Source organism: Octopus sinensis, unplaced genomic scaffold (assembly GCF_006345805.1).
Source record: "Octopus sinensis unplaced genomic scaffold, ASM634580v1 Contig19123_ERROPOS200000, whole genome shotgun sequence".
Classification (NCBI taxonomy): Eukaryota; Metazoa; Mollusca; class Cephalopoda; order Octopoda; family Octopodidae; genus Octopus; species Octopus sinensis.
In genome coordinates, this window is record NW_021836180.1 from 131,791 (window position 1) to 157,730 (window position 25,940).

The 25,940-nt window shown below is 40.2% G+C and overlaps 1 protein-coding gene across 1 annotated transcript; it reads right to left on the reverse strand.

Annotated features, from left to right (window-relative positions):
• Positions 1–2,294: 2,294 nt before the first annotated feature.
• LOC115232035 (von Willebrand factor A domain-containing protein 5A-like) lies at positions 2,295–25,098 on the reverse strand. The gene is made up of 3 exons (XM_036500225.1): positions 25,055–25,098; positions 4,922–6,564; positions 2,295–3,150 (listed from the first exon to the last, which is right to left on the reverse strand). The coding sequence occupies exons 2-3, from the start codon at positions 6,546–6,548 to the stop codon at positions 2,477–2,479; spliced, it is 2,301 nt and encodes a 766-aa protein (XP_036356118.1). The 5' UTR covers positions 6,549–6,564; positions 25,055–25,098; the 3' UTR covers positions 2,295–2,476.
• Between the last annotated feature and the right edge of the window lie 842 nt (positions 25,099–25,940).

Sequence of the window (25,940 nt, forward strand, 5' to 3'; positions counted from 1 at the left end):
TGTTGTGGGGAAAAAAATACTTTCTCTCGGAATATTTTGCACGATAATTTTTAAAGAAATCTGGTCATCTTTCTTACTGCCAACCATCGCACTTCAGATTACAATTGTTAATTGTTGGAAGTCAAGTAGACTGAGATGCACATATACTGTTACCGTATAGAGTGGAAGTTCAATACGAAGTCTTGAACTCATTATCCTGTGGTTAGTAACCCATTACCTTAAAGTTGAAACCATTAAGTCTTTAAACATTATTTTGTTTGGTTTTCTTTCGACTGTTGCCATGATGATGTATCGCCTTCAAAAATTTAATTGATCATACTGACCTCAATACGTATTTCAATCTGGCATTTATTTTATAGATCTCTGCTTGATGAACTTCTAACTTGGAGACATAGTGGGACGAATGACTGTGTAGTTGAGAAGTTTGCTTCCCAACCATATGGTTCCATGTTCAGTCGCTTTGCATAGTAGCTTGGGCAAGTGTTTTCTACTATAGCCCCTAGATCAACCACAGATATCTGACTGAATTTGGTAAACGGAAACTGCAGGGTTGTTAATCACAAAATGACCGAAAAGCATGTTCATAAGGTAGAGTTGTTTGCTTCATGTTCCACGTGTGCTAATTCTGCCCGTAAGAAAGAAACAATGTGACTGTAGGTCATTACACCTGGGCAACTATACACCTAAAACCACACTAATAGCTTAGGAGTGAAATTTAGGATTTCACAGTTTTCTGTGAATTGATTTTGATAAAACTTTTCCCAGCTGGTTTGCACACTATAGCAACACTATTGTTTTGTTTTCATTATTTTGCGTAACGTCCTTTCATTTTTTTTTATTTCAGATTCTTCAGTTTTTGGGTGTACCACACTAATAACTTTTAAATGAAAATAGTCTATCTAGACATTTTTCCAGAAAGTGAAGGGGGATCTTTACCTTTTGACTGACAGATTTTAAAAATAATTTTTTGTAACTAAACACTTTCAAACTTCGTATACTGGTAGAATGTGTCACATAAAACATCTTTTAATCTTGGCGTTGTTGAGAAAATTCTGTATTTTGGAAGTTATTTCTTGTTAAAGTTGTCGTATTTTGGTAATTTCAACCAATCAATGACGTGTATTCAGCTGAATAAAATTACTGCTGTTGTTTGTTAACTACAACTATTGGCGTGTTTGTCACTGTTATTTTTGACATTGTTCATGCATTTGTACTGGTTTTAGCTTTAAGGTGTTAGGGTTAGGATTTTAGGGTTAAGGTTTTAGGGTTAGGGTTTTAGAGTTAGGTTTAAGGTTTTAGGGTTAGGGTTGGGGTTTTAGGGTTAGGGTTACGGAAAAAAATGAAAAATGAAGCACGAACAATTATGGTGGTGCTATAAAGTAAACATGCTTCAGATACACTCGTTTATTCATACAAACGTAACTGAGATTAAATATGTCATAAATAAAACGACAAACGAAATATACACTGCCGGAAGTTGTTGATAAGAAACAACAGCATTAATTTTATTCATCTGAATACACGTCATTGATTGGTTGAAATTACCGAAATATGACAACTTTAACAAGAAATAACTTCCAAAATTTGAGAATTTTCTGTGACACATTCTTACCAGTATACGAAGTTTGAAAGTGTTTAGTTACAAAAATTATTTTTGTTACAAAACTTTACAACCATGATATTTAGGGTTCAGTCCCACAAGACAATACCTTCAGCAAGTGTCTTCTATTATAGCCGAGAGCAGACCAATTCCTTGTGAGTGTGTTTGGTACACAGGAACAGGGTGGAGGCCCATTTTGTGTGTGTGTGTGAGTGTGTTTATTATACCTCCTCATAATTTAGCTGTTCTACCATAGAGACTGATGGAATAACTACCCAATTTTAAAATAAATGAGTTTTGGGGTTGATGTGTTTAACTAAAAAATGCCTTTTAGGTTGTGACTTAGAATGGCTGCAGTCCAACGACCAAAATGAGTTGTGGATAAAAGACGGGATATGGTATACACATAGTTACATTAAAATTCCGATTCACAAAACGTGTACAGGGCCAGAAATGTGTGTAGAGTATGTAATTGATTTAATCAATTTTATTTCTTAATTGGCCATTCTTTTATGGACATCAAAAGCATAAAAAGCAAAGCCAAGATTGGTGACTATTGCACCTACAGCTAAAAAAAGAAAAAAATCAAATAATTCAGTTCCATGCAGAGTTAAATGTTCAGTACTCAGTTTGAATGTCTTTAAACTTCATATATTCATATTGCACACAGAAAATAACACAAGTTCAATAAATATAAGGATTATGGTTTTATATTTTATTATATTTTACAGCTGTATAGATATATAAAATATTTGTTTATTGATCTGTTACAGGAATTAGCTGAGTAAAAGTAATGATATACAAGTTAAAATGTTAAGGTATTTTTCTCAGTTATACAGTAGTGAAAGTCTTAAAATATGAAATAAACAGAAATTGTTAGGCAACCATTTTGTTTTTTATGAAGTTTGTAGCTTTTTCTAGTAACTTCTCTGAATACAGTGGTTGTATATTCTGAGATTCCAGCCACACAATTGCTTTCTTTTCAATAAATTCCCATTCACAGTGCTGGGAAGCTAATTTTTCTCTTAGTACAGCAACAACAAGAGCTGTAGCCCATACTTTATCACTAACAGATGGATTCTCTTTGTTCAGATCCTTAAGAGAAATATTGAGAGCTTGAGCCAATTGATCATCTAGATTCCAGAAACCAGAGAAAGCTTGTAGATCAACCAAACCTGTTAAAATGTCCTTAATTGTTCCCTTTGAAGAGGTTAAGTCTGAGTGAGGTGACTGTCTTGAATTCTCAGCATTTATACTTAAGGAATTATTTATGGAAGCATACATTCCAGCTATATCTTCTCTCGGACGTACTGGCATTGGCATAGAGTGTTGTAAAACTCTGTTGTAAAACTTACGGAACATTCTTACTATTGCAGGAACATTCTTACTACGAGAACGCCTGGCTTTAGGTGTAAATGTCCTAGAGACTGTTTGAATAGCAACTGGAACATGTTCATCCAAAGCAACAAAACTTGTGTACTTTGAAACTAAATTAGCCATTGTACCCAAATCGATAATCTCTGATTTTATTTCATCACCTTTACCCAAATCTTCATTTAATTCCAATTCCTGTATTTTCCTTTTCACACAAAGACGGTGTATTGTCATTTCCTTATTATTCTGTCCCAACAACCTTGCTTCAAAATCAGTGAAGACATTTGACTTTGCTAACACTGAATATGGATTCCATAAGTTTTGTGATAAAACTCTTCCAACATATTCCTGTGTCTTACAACACTACCCAACAAGTTGTACTTTTGGTCTTTAGTGTTTGTTCTATATTATCCCATCATGAAACTAAAATGGATTCATCTTAATTTTCATTCTTTTACTTGTTTCAGTTATTAAACTGCGACCATACTGGGGCACTGACTTGAAGATGTGAGTAGAGCAAATCTCTTAACAGAAATCCAGAATAAGATGTACACATAAATGTCAAGGTTTTTCAAATAGTATCTAATATCATAAGAATGATAGTAATGATGAACCAAGATAAAATACAGATGTGATAAACGTAGGATAGAGTTTTATACAATTATTTGTCTCAGATATTTATTTATTAAACCCCGTTTCGTTAAGGAATTTCTAATGACAAAAGACAATATGAAGCCTGGTGAGTAATGAACCTATAGCTACATAATGATTATTTTACTTAGTTTTGTAGAGTTAAATGCTTGCTACTCAGTTTGAATGTCTTTAACTGTTTCTCTACTATATTTCAGTTGAAATGCATGGCATTTGTTTTGATTAATTTTCAAAATAATGAAGAATTTAGTGATATAACTTTGTCATTATTAAGCTGGTGTTTGGGACATAAACTACAACGATGTTTTGAGGGAAGGTTATAATTTCATAACAAACAGGAAGTTTGTGTCACTGAATCCCCAAAAGTGCGTAAATGGTTTTTTTCAATCTTGTTTTTAGTCTTGGAAATATATTTACATTTCACACAAAAAAATAACACAAAATCAACAAATATAGGATTATGGCTCTATATTTCATTATATTTTACAGCTGTATAGATATATAAAATATTTGTTTACAGATATTTTAGAGGAATTAGTAAAGTATTGATATACAAGTTAAAATGTTAAGGTATTTTTCTCGGTTATACAGTAGTGAAAGTTTTAAAATATGAAATAAACAGAAATCGCTAGGCAACCATTTTGTTTTTTATGAAGTTTGTAGCTTTTTCTAGTAACTTCTCTGAATTCATTGGTTGTATATTCTGAGATTCCAGCCACTCAATTGCTTTCTTTTCCATTAATTCCCATTCACAATGCTGGGAAGCTATTTTTTCTCTTAGTACAGCAACAACAAGAGCTGTAGCCCATACTTTATCACTAAGAGATGGATTCTCATCGTTCAGATCCTTAAGAGAAATATTGAGAGCTTGAGCCAATTGATCATCTAGATTCCAGAAACCAGAGAAAGCTTGTAGATCAACCAAACATGTTAAAATGTCCTTAATTGTTCCCTTTGAAGAGGTTAAGTCTGAGTGAGGCGACTGTCTTGAATTCTCAGCATTTATACTTAAGGAATTATTTATGGAAGCATACATTCCAGCAATAACTTCTCTTGGACGTACTGGCATTGGCTCTGATTGTTGTAAAACTTTTTTGGACTTACACAAAAGTTTTGGTTGTGGCGAAGAAGCACAATAACGTATGGCTCTATGTTTTGGAGCTGCCATAGAGGCCATTTGAAAATCCAATCGAACATGTTCATCCAAACCAACAAAACTTGTGTACTTTGAAACTAAATTAGCCATTGTACCCAAATCGATAATCTCTGATTTTATTTCATCACCTTTACCCAAATCTTCATTTAATTCCAATTCCTGTATTTTCCTTTTCACACAAAGACGGTGTATTGTCATTTCCTTATTATTCTGTCCCAACAGACTTGCTTCAAAATCAAGTGAAAAGTCTGATTCACCAATTTTACCACAAAGATTCAATTTCACATTTTTGCAACTAGTCTCAGCTTCATGCAAAACTAGATAAAGGATTAATTTTTCTTCACTGAAAATACATGGCAGCCTTTCTGGAACTGAAATAAAGGATAATTCTTTATTGTTTTCACCATGTTTAGCAGAGAGACAAACCGAAGATACAAATGGTTGCATTGACAATTTTAATAAACGCATAACTTTTGCCTTAAGGTTGTCGTTTGTCATCACAAACTCTGCTTGTCCCTTCCCTGCGCGGGCAATACCTTTGACCAATTCTGTAGAAGCTCCAGAACCAATACCAATTGTGAAGTATCGTGTGTTGTTTACTTGTGACTTGACCAATTGAATGACATCGTTTGTGTTGTAGACAGCACCATCAGTTATTAAGAATACTTGTCGATGGAAATTTTGAAATGGTTTTTTGTCAGAGAGTGATTTCAGTGCACTAAGAATTTCTGTCCCTCCCGAAGCATATAGATTTTTCTGAAATTTCAATGCTTCATTCAGAGAATCTTCACTATATTCTCGGCTTCCTTCTTTGAACAGAAATTCAAAATCATTATTGAAGCTGATAGCATTAAATGAGCAACCCAAAGGTAAACTTTTTAAGAAAAGTAACAAAGTATCTTTTGCTGCTTCAATTTTCTCTCCAGTCATGCTTCCTGAGCGATCAATAACAAAAATATAGTCATTAGCGGCAGATTGTTTTACTTGCGGAAGTTCTGGAAACACATTTATCATCATAATATCTTTAGAAAACATTCCTTTAGAATTCTCATCTCTTTTCTCTAAAATTACTTGTGGTTTTTCTACATCTTCATAGTACACTTGCAGAAGAAGGTCTTTCTCAAAATTGAATTCCTTTGCCATTCTCACAGTAGCATGACACTTGTTATCCTGATATTCCACGTTAACTGGATGTTCTGATTTGATGTCTTTGATTTGTGAATTCCAGTTGACAGAGGCATTGAAACTAAACTCTTTTGGTTTAGGTGCATTTTGATAATTTTCATCTGCAGGTTTAAGACCATATCTGGGATTAAGCACAAATGGCATATGAAATTTCACTGCCCCATCAACTTCACAAGAAAGTTCAGAAACAAGGCATATTTGTAAATGGATCTTTTCATTTGCTGGAATATTACCTAAACTATACTCAAAAATATCGCCAGATGTACTTGTCTCTCGCAACAAAATGGCAGACTGACCTTTATCTACAGCTTGTTTGTATTCCTTTTTGGCAACATCTTTGTCTTTAGATTTGGCAACTAAATGGACATCACCAATTTTAGCTTCGAATTTATATACGGCACTGTCTTCTTCCACAGGGAAAACAAACTTAGCTTCTGTCTTGTGTTGGCTTTCATTTATATATTCAGCCTCGATGTTGACGTGTGACGTAAAACCATTAATGGAAATCGTGTGTGTGGCATAGAGAAGAGAAACCTTTGTTTTATTTTCACAGATGATTCCAAATACCATTAGTCTATTCATGTTTGCAATGAAAGTGCTAGATAAAATAGAAGGAGAAACATCTTATTTAGAAATGATATATACATGTTGCATTTAAAAGGTTATTTTATTTTTGGTGAGAGATGATAGTGCTAAGTAAATATGACTTCTAATTGCCAGGTCCATTGACAGCAGTTATCCTGATAATGTTCTTGGAGGTGCACATGTATGTGTGTGTGGAAGTATGAAGAATCTATTACCACTGCTGTTGCTGCTACAACTCCTACTACTACAAAAAGTACTGTTGCCACTGGTTGTGCCCTTGTGCTGGTGAATGAGGTAGAGATGGTACACAAATGATGACAATGTTGTCAGAGACAATCATATTTTGCTCCAGCTTGACCTTGTTCCTCCACAATGATAGTGAAAAGTGTATTGCCCATGACAATCCCATCTCTGTACATACACAGCTTATCTAGTTCTACATTATATAGTGTGATCCTCCTCATTTAGAGATGGCTGAGTGTGATATGAGGGAGAATTTGTTACTGTTTCTTGTTGGTATGTTATTGTTGTTGAAACTTAAGTCAAACCTAAACAGACAAAACTATAATAAAAATAAATTCTAGTCACAATCAAGCCATCTCTCATGACACAGTTTATCTTAGACTATATCATCCTATGTGTTCTTCCTATGTTTTAAAGACTGCAGGTCATGACTTGAGAGAGGTGCTTGTTACTTATAGCAGGTCAATAAACCCCATAGTGTATATTGAATTGGCTCATTATGTTTACTGTTGTTGTTGTTGTTGTTATCATCATCATTATCATCATCATCAAAGCGGCAAACTCGCAGAATCGTTAGCATGCTGGGTGAAATGCTTAGCCGTATTTTGTCTGCTGCTATGTTCTGATTTCAAATTCTGGTCAACTTTGATTTTCATCCTTTCCGAGTCGATAAATTAAGTACCAGTTAAACACTGGGGTCAATGTAATCAACTAGTCCCCTCCCACCAAATTTCAGGATTATTATTATTATTATGTGAAGGTGCAAGGCTCAGTGGTTAGAGCATCGAGCTTACAATCGTGAGGTTGTGAGTTCAAATCTCGGAGCGGGCTGCGTGTTGTGTTCTTGAGCAAGACACTTTATTTCACATTGCTCTAGTTCACTGAGCTGTAGAAATGAGTTGTGACGTCACAGGTGCCAAGCTGTATTGGCCCTTTTGCCTTTCCCTTGGATAACACTGGTGGTGTGGAGAGGGGAGGCTGGAATGCGTGGGCGACTGCCGGTCTTCCATAAACAACCTTGCCCGGACTTGTGCCTGAGAGGGTAACTTTCAAGGTGCAATCCCATGGTCAGTCATGACCGAAGAGGGTCTCAGCTCAGCATTATTATTATTATCATAATTATTATTAAGGCAGTGAGCAGGCAGAATCGTTAGCATACCAGGCAAAATGCTAACCAGTATTTTACTTGTCTTCACAGTCTGAGTTTAAATTATGCCAAGGTTGACTTTGCCTTTCATCCTCTTAGGGTCAATAAAATAAGTACCAGTTGATCATCGGTGTTTACATTGATCACTGGAGTCGATGTAGTGTACTTCCCCTTTCCTGAAAACTGCTGGCCTTGTGCCAAAATTTGAAACTATTATCATTTTTTGTCAGGGCATGGATTGGTAGAATCACTGGCGCATGGGGTAAAATGTTATGTGTTGTTTCTTCTGGCTCTTTATGTCCTGAGTTCAAATCCCACCAAGGTCAATTTTGCCTTTATTCTTTCAGATTCAACAAAATCAAGAAACAGTTAAATACTGGTGTCCATGGTACCAATTAAGCCCCTTCTACTCCCATTTCAAAATTTCAGGCCCTTTGCCCACATTAGAAATTATGATTTGTATTAATTATTATCTCGTCAGTGATGAGTGAGCAGACTCGTTAGAATGTTGAACAAAATATTTAGTGGTATTTCATTCACTAAAACTGCTGGCCTTGTGCCAAAATCTGAAATCATTATCTGTGGTAGTAGTAGTAGTAGTAGTAGTAGTAGTAGCAGTAGTAGTACAAATGGGAGTAGTAGAAGCAGCAGCTTTAGTCATTTTTATTTTAGCTCAGACATGATTAAGGTAACCTAATTTCAAAGGTATTCTAACCATTAAAATCCTGTCTTTTTGTTAATTGAAGGAGGCTTGGCACTAGTTCTAGCATGTTGAGTGACTACATAGCATAAGAATGAAAGTAATTTTAAGGAATGCTCTCAAAAGCTATTCAAATGAACAGATATTGCCCTCAAATTTCGAAATGCATAAAAATACAGCAATCGGTCATAGACTCATGTCATGTATTAATTATATATACTCTTCTACTTGTTTCAGTCATTTGACTGTGGCCATGCTGGAGCACCGCCTTAAGTCGAACAAATCGACCCCAGGACTTATTCTTTGTAAGCCTAGTACTTATTCTATTGGTCTCTTTTGCTGAACTGCTAAGTTACGGGGATGTAAACACACCACCATCGGTTGTCAAGCTATGTTGGGGAGAACAAACACAAACACATAAACACTCACACAAGTATACATATATATATATATATATACGACGGGCTTAGTTTCCATCTACCAAATCCACTCACAAGGCTTGGTTGGCCCGAGGCTATAGTAGAAGGCACTTGCCCAAGGTGCCATGCAGTGGGAATGAACCTGGAACCATGTGGTTGGTAAGCAAACTACTTACCTCACAGCCACTCCTGCACCTATATAAAAAATGAAATATGCAGCATGTTGACAGAGCGGCTAACTGGCTTCCATACCAGTGGCACATAAAAAGCACCATTCGTGTGTGATCGTTACCAGTATTGCCTTACTAGCACTTGTGCCCGTGCTAGTAGGGTGCCAAGAGCACCATCCGAGTGTGATTGTTGCCACAGGGCACCATTCATGCATGAACGTTACCAGCGCGGCCTTACTGGCACCTGTGCCGGTAGCACGTGTAAAAAGATTCGAGCGAGGTCATTGCCAGTACCGCCTGACTGGCCTCCGTGCAGATGGCATGTAAAAAGCACTCACTACACTCTCGGAGTGGTTGGCGTTAGGAATGGCATCCAGCTGTAGAAACTCTGCCAGATCAAGATTGGAGCCCGGTGCAGCCATCTGGTTTGCCAGCCCTCAGTCAAAATCGTCCAACCCGTGCTAGCATGGAAAGCGGACGTTAAACGATGATGATGATGATGATGTGAATTTCGTGCGCAGAAACTGTGTGGAAGCCATCTTTGTGTCTGAGTATAATATATATATGAATATATGTGTGTGTGTTTGTGTGTATGAGCACAGGTGTAGCTGTGTGGTAAGAAGTTTGCTTCCCAACCATATGCTTCTAGGTTCAGTCCCACAGGGTGGAACATTTGAGCAAATGTCTTCTACTATAGCCTCGGGGACAAGTGAAGCCTAATAAGTGGATTTGGTAGACAGAATCAGAAAGAAGCACAGTGTGTGTATGTGTGTGAGAGAGAGAGTATTTCTTTATTCACCACAAGGTTGAGAAAAAGAGGGGACAAAACAAACGTTGGGGTCAGGGTATCGAATGAGACGAAACGTATGAATAAACAAACAATTAAAATCTATACAATTAAATGAGAATGAGTGAATAACAAAAAATGAAGCAGAGGACGCAGTTGACCCCACAAACCCCATACTCACACTGAAGACTTTGCTTTCTCCTTTTTTACATTCTCAATTAAACAGGTTCTTTCACTCGCAACATATTTGCTATAGACTTCTATCTTTTACGAAACACACTTTGCGACAGGCATTTCTTCTCCAGCCTTATTTTCCGTTTCATGTGGAAAACGAAAAAGTTGATTAGCTGGAGACTGGAGATAAACATGCCTGTTGCAATCCTTTTACTCTCGTCTCTTTCACCATAGCAACTACCGAGATAAAAAACAGGCTCGCTCCCCCTAAGAGTCCGTGTAAGTATGAAGAATCTATTACCACTGCTGCTGTTGCTGCTACAACTCCTACTACTACAAAAAGTACTGTTGCCACTGGTTGTGCCCTTGTGCTGGTGAATGATGAGGTAGAGATGGTACACAAATGATGACAATGTTGTCAGAGACAATCATATTTTGCTCCAGCTTGACCTTGTTCCTCCACAATGATAGTGAAAAGTGTATTGCCCATGACAATCCCATCTCTGTACATGCACAGCTTATCTAGTTCTACATTATATAGTGTGATCCTCCTCATTTAGAGATGGCTGAGTGTGATATGAGGGAGAATTTGTTACTGTTTCTTGTTGGTATGTTATTGTTGTTGAAACTTAAGTCAAACCTAAACAGACAAAACTATAATAAAAATAAATTCTAGTCACAATCAAGCCATCTCTCATGACACAGTTTATCTTAGACTATATCATCCTATGTGTTCTTCCTATGTTTTAAAGACTGCAGGTCATGACTTGAGAGAGGTGCTTGTTACTTATAGCAGGTCATAAACCCCATAGTGTATATTGAATTGGCTCATTATGTTTACTGTTGTTGTTGTTGTTATCATCATCATTATCATCATCATCAAAGCGGCAAACTCGCAGAATCGTTAGCATGCTGGGTGAAATGCTTAGCCGTATTTTGTCTGCTGCTATGTTCTGATTTCAAATTCTGGTCAACTTTGTTTTTCATCCTTTCCGAGTCGATAAATTAAGTACCAGTTAAACACTGGGGTCAATGTAATCAACTAGTCCCCTCCCACTAAATTTCAGGATTATATTATTATTATGTGAAGGTGCAAGGCTCAGTGGTTAGAGCATCGAGCTTACAATCGTGAGGTTGTGAGTTCAAATCCTGGAGCGGGCTGCGTGTTGTGTTCTTGAGCAAGACACTTTATTTCACGTTGCTCTAGTTCACTGAGCTGTAGAAATGAGTTGTGACGTCACAGGTGCCAAGCTGTATGGCCTTTGCCTTTCCCTTGGATAACACTGGTGGTGTGGAGAGGGGAGGCTGGTATGCATGGGCGACTGCCGGTCTTCCATAAACAACCTTGCCCGGACTTGTGCCTGAGAGGGTAACTTTCAAGGTGCAATCCCATGGTCAGTCATGACCGAAGAGGGTCTCAGCTCAGCATTATTATTATTATCATAATTATTATTAAGGCAGTGAGCAGGCAGAATCGTTAGCATACCAGGCGAAATGCTAACCAGTATTTTACTTGTCTTCACAGTCTGAGTTTAAATTCTGCCAAGGTTGGCTTTGCCTTTCATCCTCTTAGGGTCAATAAAATAAGTACCAGTTGATCATCCGTGTTTACATTGATCACTGGAGTCGATGTAGTGTACTTCCCCTTTCCCTGAAACTGCTGGCCTTGTGCCAAAATTTGAAACTATTATCATTTTTTGTCAGGGCATGGATTGTGTAGAATCACTGGCGCATGGGGTAAAATGTTATGTGTTGTTTCTTCTGGCTCTTTATGTCCTGAGTTCAAATCCCACCAAGGTCAATTTTGCCTTTATTCTTTCAGATTCAACAAAATCAAGAAACAGTTAAATACTGGTGTCCATGGTACCAATTAAGCCCCCTTCTACTCCCATTTCAAAATTTCAGGCCCTTTGCCCACATTAGAAATTATGATTTGTATTAATTATTATCTCGTCAGTGATGATGAGTGAGCAGACTCGTTAGAATGTTGAACAAAATATTTAGTGGTATTTCATTCAGCTCTTATTTTCTGAATTGAAATTTTGCTGAGGTCAGCTTGGCCTTCATGTAGTGGAGGGTTGAGAAATCCAAGTACCAGTCATGTATTGAGGTTAATGTAACCAATAATCTCCTGCCACTAAAACTGCTGGCCTTGTGCCAAAATCTGAAATCATTATCTGTGGTAGTAGTAGTAGTAGTAGTAGTAGTAGTAGTAGCAGTAGTAGTACAAATGGGAGTAGTAGAAGCAGCAGCTTTAGTCATTTTTATTTTAGCTCAGACATGATTAAGGTAACCTAATTTCAAAGGTATTCTAACCATTAAAATCCTGTCTTTTTGTTAATTGAAGGAGGCTTGGCACTAGTTCTAGCATGCATGTTGAGTGACTACATAGCATAAGAATGAAAGTAATTTTAAGGAATGCTCTCAAAAGCTATTCAAATAAACTGATATTGCCCTCAAATTTCGAAATGCATAAAAATACAGCAATCGGTCATAGACTCATGTCATGTATTAATTATATATACTCTTCTACTTGTTTCAGTCATTTGACTGTGGCCATGCTGGAGCACCGCCTTAAGTCGAACAAATCGACCCCAGGACTTATTCTTTGTAAGCCTAGTACTTATTCTATTGGTCTCTTTTGCTGAACTGCTAAGTTACGGGGATGTAAACACACCACCATCGGTTGTCAAGCTATGTTGGGGAGAACAAACACAAACACATAAACACTCACACAAGTATACATATATATATATATATACGACGGGCTTAGTTTCCATCTACCAAATCCACTCACAAGGCTTTGGTTGGCCCGAGGCTATAGTAGAAGGCACTTGCCCGAGGTGCCATGCAGTGGGAATGAACCTGGAACCATGTGGTTGGTAAGCAAACTACTTAGCTCACAGCCACTCCTGCACCTATATAAAAAATGAAATATGCAGCATGTTGACAGAGCAGCTAACTGGCTTCCATACCAGTGGCACATAAAAAGCACCATTCGCGTGTGATCGTTACCAGTATTGCCTTACTAGCACTTGTGCGCGTGCTAGTAGGGTGCCAAGAGCACCATCCGAGTGTGTGATTGTTGCCACAGGGCACCATTCATGCATATGAACGTTACCAGCGCGGCCTTACTGGCACCTGTGCCGGTAGCACGTGTAAAAAGATTCGAGCGAGGTCATTGCCAGTACCGCCTGACTGGCCTCCGTGCAGATGGCATGTAAAAAGCACTCACTACACTCTCGGAGTGGTTGGCGTTAGGAATGGCATCCAGCTGTAGAAACTCTGCCAGATCAAGATTGGAGCCCGGTGCAGCCATCTGGTTTGCCAGCCCTCAGTCAAAATCGTCCAACCCGTGCTAGCATGGAAAGCGGACGTTAAACGATAATGATGATGATGATGTGAATTTCGTGCGCAGCGAAGAAACTGTGTGGAAGCCATCTTTGTGTCTGAGTATAATATATATATGAATATATGTGTGTGTGTTTGTGTGTATGAGCACAGGTGTAGCTGTGTGGTAAGAAGTTTGCTTCCCAACCATATGCTTCTAGGTTCAGTCCCACAGGGTGGAACATTTGAGCAAATGTCTTCTACTATAGCCTCGGGGACAAGTGAAGCCTAATAAGTGGATTTTGGTAGACAGAATCAGAAAGAAGCACAGTGTGTGTATGTGTGTGTGAGAGAGAGAGTATTTCTTTATTCACCATAAGGTTGAGAAAAAGAGGGGACAAAACAAACGTTGGGGTCAGGGTATCGAATGAGACGAAACGTATGAATAAAACAAACAAACAATTAAATCTATACAATTAAATGAGAATGAGTGAATAACAAAAAATGAAGCAGAGGACGCAGTTGACCCCACAAACCCCATACTCACACTGAAGACTTTGCTTTCTCCTTTTTTACATTCTCAATTAAAAGGTTCTTTCACTCGCAACATATTGCTATAGACTTCTATCTTTTACGAAAACACACTTTGCGACAGGCATTTCTTCTCCAGCCTTATTTTCCGTTTCATGTGGAAAACGAAAAAGTTGATTAGCTGGAGACTGGAGATAAACATGCCTGTTGCAATTCCTTTACTCTCGTCTTCTTTCACCATAGCAACTACCGAGAGAAAAACAGGGCTCGCTCTCCTAAGAGTCCGTGTATCTCCTTTTGTCCTCCACCACAACTGGTGTTTGTTTGCTTAAGTGTATGTAACTTAGCAGTTCGACAAAATAACCAACAGAATGAGAACCAGGGTTAAACAAAAAAATATTGAGTCAATTCGTTTTGGCTAAAATCTCTTCAAGATGGTGCCCCAGTGTGGAATGACGTCAGCAGCTGGACGTCAGCAGCCGGGTGCGTTGACCGGAAGCTAGGGCAACCGGAAGGGGTCAGCGTCAGGCGTGCGCAGGGAGCGGGGAGGGGAATTGCGCCCTTTCCAACGTGGGTCGTGGAGGTGACAAGACGTGTGAGGACGTCGCTAAGGGTTTGGGCTAGCAGCTGCTATCGTTAGTGTTCGGGTCGGGGCTGTGTGGAAGGACTAGTCACCGCTGGAGGGTCTCCGTCACTAAGAAGAGAAGGTAGGTGCCTCTATATTCAAATCGCGCACACACTACAAGCTATTTCGGCCATTCTTAAACATTTACATTGTTTCAACACGATGTCCGCAAAAATTAGGATCGCCAGTGACGTCATCAGACCTTTTAATAGCGAAGGCGATTGTAGTGGCCTGGATTCGCAAAATCAGGCTGGTGGCAAGACTGCAGGGCATAAGCGACGTGGCGAGTCTTTATGGGCGTGTATTTAGAAGGGAGTGCGTTAACGCTATACCTAGAGATGGATGAAGAGGAACGGCTCAGCGAGAGAGAATATAGAGACGACGTTGTGTGATGCCTACACGGAATGCGAGTACACAGCTTTTGCTAAGCTAGGTGCAATCAGGTGGACGGGAGGCCAAGTGGATGACTTTGCATCAGAAGTTAGAAGGCTGGCGACTCTGGCCGGGTTTGCGGGAGAGGGACTGAGAGAGAGCAGCCCGATTGGGTTCGTGAATGGGTTTCCCCGACGATGTAGGGATTCACCTACAACGACTGCCCGGGGTTAAAAAGATGCCGTTGAGCGAACTTGTAGCTCAGGCTCGCGTGTTGACGAGACACTCTGGGCGGAAGGCGATAGCGATGGCGGTGCGGACTGGAGGCGCGTAAAGACGGACGACGTCCCGAGAGAAAGAGGTACAGAAGCTTACCGTGCAACGACAGCGGCCGTTCTCAGGACGGTGTTTTAGATGCCAGGGACCCACACATGGCGCGGGACTGTATGCAAGCGGGGCCCGTTTGCTATCGATGCAGGCAGACAGGGCACATTGCCCGTGATTGCGACCAGGGAAACGACCGCGGGGAAATTGCTGCTTCTCGAACTTTCCCCTCAAATGAGTAGAGGTGGCTATTGGAGACACTGCCATTGATTGACGTGGAGGCCGAGGGGGGGAGACGTTCAGGCCCTTGTGGATACGGGCTGTACGACCCCCTGGGTGACTTAGAGGGTGACGAAGGAATGGAACGGGGTGAGTAGTGTCCGGGCGTGCGGCGGTCGCGGCAGTGAAATCCGTTGCAGAGGCAGCAGAAGGTAGAGATAGTGTGTGCGCGGCACGACGCTAAGGCTGCAGGCAATTGTGGCCGAACGAACATGATGAGATGTATAGAGGAGTTGACTGGGGATGGGGATGGATGCCATCAACTGCCTCGGTGGCGTCGTGTGTGGGAAATGAGGTCATGTTCGGAAGCGTGGGGGCGTCGTGCACTGCAAGTCAGGATCGCCAGAGAGAGCAGAGCCCCGCGAGGGACTGCGCAGCTTACCACCATCGAGGACAAAGACTTTCAGGCTGCGTTCGATGGTCAGCGTGGTGGGACGATAGAGTGGCGATGGAAGGACGGCCCCCGACGCTGGAGAACAGGGTGAGCTGTTACCAGCATACCCTGAAAGGCCACGCCAGAGTCGAGTTTGAAGACGAGGTGGAGAGGTGGATCGAGGAAGGGGTCCTTGTCCTTGGAAGGAGGAGGTAGCGGGCGGAGTGCTACTCCTGATGGCGGTGGTTGCAGCCTACGAAGGGAAAAGTCAGACCGGTGCTGGACTTCAGGGAGCTAAACCAGCACATATCGTGTCACACGGGAGGTGAGGCGACAGACGTTCTGTGCGAGGCATTACGTAAGTGGAGACAGTCGCTGAGGCGGCGCGATTTGTCGACTTGAGATCGGCATACTTGCAGCTCCATGTGAGCGACAAACTGTGGCGATATCAGCTTGTGCGGTACAAGGGCCGGACGTTCTGTCTAACCAGGCTGGGTTTCGGGCTGAATTCCGCTCCGAAAGATCATGGCGGCAGTGCTTAGGTCCGTCCTAGGGAAAGACGGCAAGATTAGAAAGGCCACCAGCTCCTACATTGACGACATTTTGGTGGACGAAACTGTAGTGCCAGCCGACGAGGTAGTTAGACATCTGGAGGAGTTCGGACTGATTGCTAAGCCACCGGAGTCGATTGAAGGGGGAGCCGCGCTGGGGCTGAAGCTGCGAAGAGTTGGATCAGGTGAATTGGTGTTCTGGAGAGGAAATGAATCCCAGAGCTGAGTTCCAGCGTCAGCAGGAGAGAGCTGTTCTCGGTGTGTGGGAAGTTGGTCGGTCACTACCCGATCGCTGGATGGCTGCGCACGTGCGTGTAGTTACACCAAAGACGAGCAGAAAGGAGAGAGGTGGGCGGGCGCCAAGGTGGGAGAAGGGACGCGGTGGCGATGATGCAGGAATCCTAGAGAGGACAAGAGCGGAAGACCCGGTCGGGGGGGGGGGAACTGGTACGTGCAAGACGAAATGCGGGACTGTCTGGTGTGATGCTAGCAGTATAGCGATAGGGGTGGTATTGGCAATCGAAGGCACTGCGTGGTGGAGGACGCGGCCTGGCTTTGGAAAGCAGATGATTTCAACCACATCAATGTCGCCGAATTAGACGCGGCTGCTGAAAGGGGTGAACTTGGCCTTGAAATGGGGGCTGCGCACAATTGAATCCGGACGGATTCGGCACTGTGCTTGGCTGGGTAGGATCGGTGATCACCGGTGACAGGAGAGTGCGACGAAAGGTGCTGTGGAGATGTTAGTGAAGCGCCGTCTAGGAGTTCTAGGTGAATTGATCGCCGAGTTCGGACTGAAGCTGAACGTGGTTTTCGAGCCTTCGGAGAAAAACGAGAGAAGGGACAGGGCGGAAGTACTGACCAGGGTGAAAAGAGCGTGGTTGGAAGAACTGGAGGAGGCCGGAAAGGGATAGCTGTGGCGTGTTGGTTGGATGACTCTGAACTGAAGAAACTGCATGATATGCATCACCTGGGTGTGGACAGGACCCTGTATCTGGCAAAAAAAATTGATGCTGACGTCACTAGGAGAAGCGTCCGGAAGGTGGTCGGGGCTGAGCTTGTGAGGTGTCAGTCCATCAACCCTGCTCCGTGTGGGCATGACAGGGAAGCCTTTCCGTGGAGCAGGACTGGAAAAAGCTAGCTGTGGATGTGACACACTACCGTCAGCAAATGTACCTCTCCATGATCGACTGCGGGGCCGGGCCGGCTGGCCATTTTGGAGGAGTTGAGATCGGGCATTGCTGACGAGATTGCGCAGATCCTGAACAGGATATTTTTAGAGAGAGGTCCCGTGGAAGAACTACTGATGGACAAGGGCAGCGTTTCGTTCGGAAGCATTGAGGGTTTATGCTTGATCGGTGGAATGTGCGACGCTTGTTCAGAGCAGCGTATAGGCTGAGCGGTAACGGGATCGTGGAGAGGCACCATGGCACATACGGACAGTCAAGGCCATAGCGGAAAGAGGGTACATTTCGCCACTTGAAGCAGTTTTTTTGGTACAACTTGTCTCCCCGATCTGGACAAGCTGAGGAATCTGTGCTGCAGAGAGCTGTGTTTCAAATATGAATGGAGGGCACCCGAGCAAAGTGCCGGAGGGTCACGAGAGAAGAGAAGGGACCCGTTGCGTGTGAAAATAGGGGGAGGAAGTCTGGGTCAAGCCACCAAAGGCGCGCTGTACGTCTCAATGGAGCAGAGGAACGGTGACGGCGATCAATTCCAGAAGCAACGTATCCGTAGATGGAACACCACGACACGTCTTGGACCTTCGCAAGATTGTTGCTTCAACGGACGATGATTCTGGAGGGGGGAGAGAACGAGGAGGCCCAGCTTCAGAAGATCTCGACGAGCAAGCGCTCTCCCGGTTGGATGGTGGACTACAACATGGAGCGGAGAGATTGTGATCTTTAAGATCGGTGGGGTGTGGGTGGCGTGTGGGATGACGTCAGCAGCCGGGTGCGTTGACCGGAAGCTAGGGCAACCGGAAGGGGCCAGCGTCAGGCGGCGTGGTGCGCAGGAGCGGGGAATTGCGCCCTTTCAACGTGGGTCGTGGAGGTGACAAGAATGTGTGAGGACGTCGCTAAGGGTTTGGGCTAGCAGCTGCTATCGTTTAGTGTTCGGGTCGGGGCTGTGTGGAAGGACTAGTCACCGTGGAGGGGTCTCCGTCACTAAGAAGAGAAGGTAGGTGCCTCTATATCAAATCGCACACACTACACCCAGTATGGCCACATCTCTAATGACTGAAGCAATGTATATATATATATAAATATGAGGTAACAAACAAAGGAAAAAATTCCTTCAAAGGTATGTGTAAAACATCCAATTCACTTGTATGTTGTTGAATACCACATAAATATGGTATAATGTAAATTACGTATAATAAATTAAATAGAGAGTTACAAATGACAATCAAATAATTATTTATATCATAATATAACATAATATACTATGAATATAATATAAGAAACAATCATTTAAAAAAACAAAATAGCAAACATTTGTTTCGACTTATATACATTTTTTAATATATAAACAATTTCAATTCCCTTATATATAAGCCTCATCAGGGGCAAGGTGCTGTGAATTGTAGAAAGAACTTCTTCATTTGTGTTGTGTCATGTCTTCAATATTTTGAAGAATTGTATTATTGAAGTGAAATATTTCAGTCCCGCATCACTGCGTCTTGTTCATCTCATTTCGCTAGTCGCTCTCTTTTATTCAACTTGCTCTTACGACCATACTCGCTTCATGGAGTATGGTTGAAAGGCAAAGTCGACCTCGGCGGAATTTGAACCCAGAACGTAACAGCAGATGAAATATGGCTACGCATTTCGCCCAGTGTGCTAACAACTCTGCCAGCTTGCCGCCTTTGCTAAGTTACAGGAATGTAAACACAGCAACACCAGTTAGCAAGCAATTGTTGGGCTACAAACACAAAACATGCACACACATACACATATACACGACAGTCTTCTTTCAGTTTCCGAGTACGAAATCCACTTACAAGGTTTTGGTTGACCTGAGGCTATAATAAGCATATATATATTATATATATAGTAGCTGACATACCCCGTAATTTCCAGGAAAGCGGGCTCATCCCTTAGTTCTGTTCTCATAATTGTTTTGCTAATTCAGTAACAACAATACAAAGTATGTAGCCCTTAAAGTATGTAGCCTTGAGAATACCGAACTGTCTTACAAAGGATCTTGTTTTTTGGAATTCCCAATAAGTTATGAATACTCAAATTGTGAAGTCAGTTATGTAATAACATGAAATTTATTACCCTATAGTAAGAATTCAAATAATGTAGCCCCAAAAAGGGCTTTAATATGTTCCCAGAGTATATAGATTTTAGGAGGAAATACTAAATGCTTTTGTGCGTTCCCAGAGAATATTCCCCTCAGCAGCGCTAGTGTTGCTATATTTGTGAATAAGTCACTAACCGAAATAAGTGGATCTATTGTTTAGGAGAATACTATTTACTTGTTTAAGCGTTGTCTTGGATAAATTGAGAAAATAACTAAAGGAGAATACTATTTACTTGTTTAAGCGTTGTCTTGGATAATTGAGAAAATAACTAAAACACTCAAATACTAAGAAATAAGCATAATGAAAATGAATGGGTTATTCCCCCTTGATGGTTATTCCAGGAGGGAATGGGTTATTTCCCTTGGAAGCTTAAAATAATTACTCACACCGTTCACTCATGCCCAAAGTTATTCCTCTTGCTGTTTACCCGAACATTTTTTCGAAATCAATTAATACTTAAAACCTCCCCAGATACATAAGGAATGTACGTTGAAGTTTAAGAAAATTGGTCAAGCCATTTTGATGCAAAAACGAGACATACCGATACACACACACACGCACAACCACTTTCAGTTTTAATATATAAGATTTACTGGCTTCTTTCAGTTTCTGTCTACCAAATCCACTCACAAGGTTTTAGTTGTCCCAAGGCTGTAATAGAAGACACTCGCCCATGATGCCACGCAGTGAGACTGAACCTGGAACCATGTGGTTGGGAAGCAGGCTTCTTACCACAAAGCCATGCTGTGCCTTACATATATACGTGTGGATATATGCACACATATATACAAAAAAGATGTATGCATATGAAATATAATGGGTGTATGTGTGTTTGTGTGACCAACTAGAAGTACATAGAACTGAATACGGCATGCAAAAAGTAAATAAAAAAAATTTTCTACGTAAATTAATGAACAATCAAATTTTGACAGTTCTGAGGGATATACCGAAAGAATGTCCGTTTAACTTTTATATTTTTCTTTGTTTCAGTTATTAAGACTGTGGCCATGCTGGGACATCGTCTTGAAGAATGTTTTTACTTGTATGAATTGATCCCAGAACTATTTTCTTTTTTCTTTATGTCTGGAACTTATTCATTAGTTTCTTTAGCCAAACCGCTAAGTTACAGAGATGAAAACACCAACACTGGTTGTCAAATGGTGGCGGGGGGGGGGGCAAACACTGACACACACACACCTGACAGGCTTCTTCTAGTTTCCATCTACCAAATCCACTCACAGGGCTTTGGTCGGTCCAAGGCTCTCGTAGATAATGCATACCCAAGGTGCCATGCAGTGGGACTGAACCCGAAACTATGTGGTTGGGAAGCAAGCTTCCTACCACACAGTCCTCTTACAATGAATAGATGTTTAGCAGACTCTCTCTCTCTCTGTTATATATACATGAGTACGGACGTAGTAGATAACAGCTAGCCTTTGGCCACTGTTTTGCACCCTGTTGTATTGGTTGGTATTGGCGCACTTTTGTCTCTTGCTCTGTTACACACCAATGTGCAACCCAACCAATCGAAGCCTTCTATCAACCGTGTAGTGTACTAAAGGGGCCTTTCTCATCACCTCTCCTTCGCATGGTCGTTTACAGATAATACACCTGACATCCTGTCTGACAGGTACGGGACTTAAATAGGAAGATCGCCTCGGTTTTATTTAAGTTCTATCTTTATGCCATCTTTATTACCTCTGGCATTTTAAAAGCTTTATATAATACAAAGCTCTCTCTCTCTCTCTCACACACACACACACACAGTATGTGAATTCGGAACGTCTGTGTGAGAGAGTGTGCATGTGAGAGGAAGAGAGTAAAAGTGAGAGGAAATGTGTGAGGCAGAGAGAAAGGGGGAGAATGTGTATGTGAAGGCGCGGAAGAGACAGATTGAATGCGTTCATGTATGAAAGAGAAAGAGAAGTATTTCAGTGAAAACGAAGCAGCTCCTTAGAAGTTGCTCAATTTGCACGAAATAGCAGCCAATTCTTTTGAAATCTCATCCTACCGTCTTAAATAAAGAAATACACCCAGGACTATGTTATCCTGTATATATGAAAAGGCGCACGCATGGAGCAGGTTTGATCATAGGTGTCGCTCGATCAGTGTTGTCATGGAGTTACGATAACACGTAACTCTTAGTGATGAGAGAATATAAACAGATGAAAAGCAACTGAGAAATTATAGACACAAATCAATTAGATAAGAAAAACATTGATTTGGTCACTCGACAACAGTTATCGCAGTTCAATAAAAACACATTTTAACAACTTCCTATAGCAAAGAAAATGTAATTTCACTGACCCGAAAGAGTTAAATATGTAAGGAAAGAAAAAAAAATGGATAAAGAAAAGTTGAAAATCAATTAAAAAATGAAAATGGATTAATTCGGGGGGGAACCGTTGAATAAAACAAAACGATTTATCATAGTCGAAGTAGATATCTAACAATTTTTTATGTATTTATCGAAGTTAAAGTAGATATCTAACAACTTCTTGAGGCAAAAGAGGCGTGGCTGTGTGGTAAAAAGCTTGCTTTCCAATCACATTGTCACGGATTCGGTTCAACTGCGTAGCACCTTGGACAGGTGTTTTGCACTGTAGCCTTCGACCAACCAAAGCCTTCTGAGTTTTTTTTTTAGAATGGAGGATATGAGGAGTGGGTACTATTTAAAAAGAGTGGTCCCGGTGCGCGCACTCGTGTACTCGCGCAACAGCGCTAGCTAGTCGTGACTAGTCGATCCTAAAACGACTACCTAGCAAAGTAAATAAACACAAAATAACTTTTTTTTTTTACACAAAGTAAATAAAACACAAAAACACACAGTAAGGATCGACCAGTCACGACTAGCTGGCGCGGATGCGCGAGTACGCGCACCGGGATCACTCTCTGTATATAGTATCTTAGGAGTGTTCGCCAGGATGATTTAAACTAATAGGTATGTAACCCAAATTCCTGACAGTAACATATAAATATATATGTGAAGCGAGTGTCCTACTCATCTCTTTCCAAAAGCATAAAAGTCCGTACGTTTTACGCATGCGTAGATTTCACCTGAAACAGCAGACGACAAAATATGAAGCCCTCACCAGAAAACTCGATATGCTAGAAATAACAGCTAAACGTCCGAAAATATCTTTTCCTCAGCTTAACGCCCTTTTTTCTTTCTTTTTTTCTTTTCTCTAAATCTTAACTCTCCGTATCTATTTGAATCTTGTTGCCATGCTACAATTATCTTCGTGTTGTGTTTATAAAGAAATAGTAATAATTCGTACCGAAAATTTTGTTAAATATGCGTATTTGTATCAAGTTGAACTGCAACGAACCTGTGTGTGCTGCTACAGCCAATGCCACCATATTTCAAGCAGGGGTATTAGAAAAGTTTTCCATTACAATTTGTGATTAAATTAATAAGTAAGATTAATATTTATAATGAATTTGCCATTTTCGATGGGTGTGCACCGCACACCAAGCACATCCAGAATATACGCCCAGCGTGTGTGTGTGTTTCCTAAGAAAATTTGAAATGAAAAATTCTTTTTGGATCTTTTCTTTTAGATGGACGGAATTTTCTAGTTAACTAAAAAAATTTGAAACTTCGTATACTGGTAGAATGTGTCAAAACAAAACATTATTGGATCCTTTTTTTTTTTTCCATATTCATAAACACCGTATGTTTCCAGGAGGATTAAACAGAAAAAAAAAAAATTTTTTAAAAGTGAAAAATTTTAAAATTGGGGGGGGGGGGATTAAAATTTTGAAAACGTATTTTTATTTAAGCAAAGTCGCTCGTAATCTCCGATTTCGAAAACGTAGGAATCCAAAGAAAGTTATGAAAAAAAAAAAAAAAAAAAACAGAAGGGGTGCTTGCACTTTACCCCCACCAAGAACCGATAGAATATGTGCTAGGTTTTAAAAATATGTCCTGGGGTCGATTTGTTCGACTAAAACACATCAAGGCGGTGCTCCAGCATGACCGCAGTCAAATGCCTGAAACAAGTAAAAGATAAAAGGTACCCATCACACAAGTGCGTCTCCCACCCGACATCGACGGAAGCTGTATAGTGACCAAAATTACTTTGTCGATTCATTCGACTAAGATTCCTTAAGGCGGTGCCCCAGCATGACCACAATCAAATCACTGGAACAAATAAATGATAAAAGAAAGGTAACAACTGGCCCCATGGCAAAATAACGGGTTAACATGCAGTTTACAGATGAAAAAAGAAAATAGTGTCAATATAAAAGTGAAAGCGAATTGCAATGAAAATTAGAGGCGTCAATATCGCCATCCTATAATTTCAAGTGGAAAATATATCTTCATAGACAAGGGCGGAAAATAAGTCCGAATTAAAAAATTAAAAAGCATTTCCCAAATAATGAATATAAATCATTTATAGAGAAAATAAATATTGATTATGTCACTTGTCAATGATGATCGAAGTCCAATATAGATGTTTTAGCAACTTTTTACAGAAAAGTAAAAGCAATATCACCAACTTCGAGGAAATAGATTTCAAAAAGGGGTAAAAATACGTTTAAAAGCAATAGAAAAACTAATGAGCACAAACCAATTATAAGAAAAGACCGTTGTTTAGATTAAGTCATTTGTCAATTATCACGGTCCATGAAGAAGCTTTAAAATTATCGCAGTAAGTTGTTACTTACCTGTTGAGAGAAATAAAAGGTGAAATATGTCTCGTTGATAAGTTTAAAGTTTATAATTCAAGAGGATAAAATAAACAACGAGTATATATCCGGGTTTCTTTTCTGCCAAAAGAAATTGTACGAAACGGAACTGCGTATATATGAAGTGGAAAGTAATCTTACAGATTGGTTGAATATCTTAATAGCTTAGAAGTTCTGTTCTCCACGTAAAATGCATCAACAGAAAAGTACGAGCAACCCGGTTAAGCGAGAAACGTAAATTCATTAATAAAACAAATTTTAACTATAATACCAAAGCAGATGATGAACCAGATTATATAATGGTGCGCCACCAACACAAATTAGACGGAGAAGGGGAGGACGAAGAGAGAGAGAGAGAAAGAGAGAGGAGGCGTGGGAGAGGCCAGCAACGCCCATCAATGCATTTATATTGACAATTACGAAAACCTCTTTCTACAACCACTTGGGACCTCTTGGTGTTCAATTGATATTTTTCTTACTTTTTATTTCCTTTTTTCTCCTCTTCGCTCCTGTTTGTGTTCGGTTTGGATTTGTATTTTAATGTTGTTTTATGTCATATATATATATATATATATATATATATATATATATATATATATATAGACCTTTATATAAATAAATAACGTGAAATACACGAAGAGACGAACAAAAAGACAAACAAGTCATTCAAGCCTTTATTCTTCAGTCAGAAACTGATCCCTCATCGCAGATTTCGGCTGTTTAATTCTGAGATCCGCTCTGAATCAGCCAGCCACAGAAGGAAAGAATGAAACGCAACAGAGACGAACAGGAAACAAAAAATCTTTTTTGGGGACAGTAACGATTGAAAACATGAATGACACAGGCACCCTACGGCTTTGAGACAAACAGAGAGACACAAAAATAATAATAATATGTATATATATATATATATTCCTCTTTATATATATAGTGATATACTACAATAAACATATTTCGATTGGAAAAACAACAAAAAATGAGGAATGTAAAAACTAATTGCGAAACGAAATAGTTTCATTTGGTGTAAACGGATGCAATATGTATCCTTGTGTAAATAATATTATCATAGTTAAACCAAGCTGTGAATAAGCCAAAGATTTGGTGTTGGTGTTGATAGCTAATCGTATATCTCTTGTGTGCCATGTTTGTCATTGTAGATTCTGTGATCAAATCCTGGAGGGGGTTTCCTCAATGCAAGGGGTCTATCCTGCATACATTGTAACGTATAGTCTGTTATTCAATTACTTGTTTTAATTATTGGACATCTGCCATGTTGGGGCACTGTTTTCAGAGGTTTAGTTATCTTTTCGCTTTGACCGGCAGATTTTAAAAATAATTTCTTTGTAACTAAACACTTTTAAACTT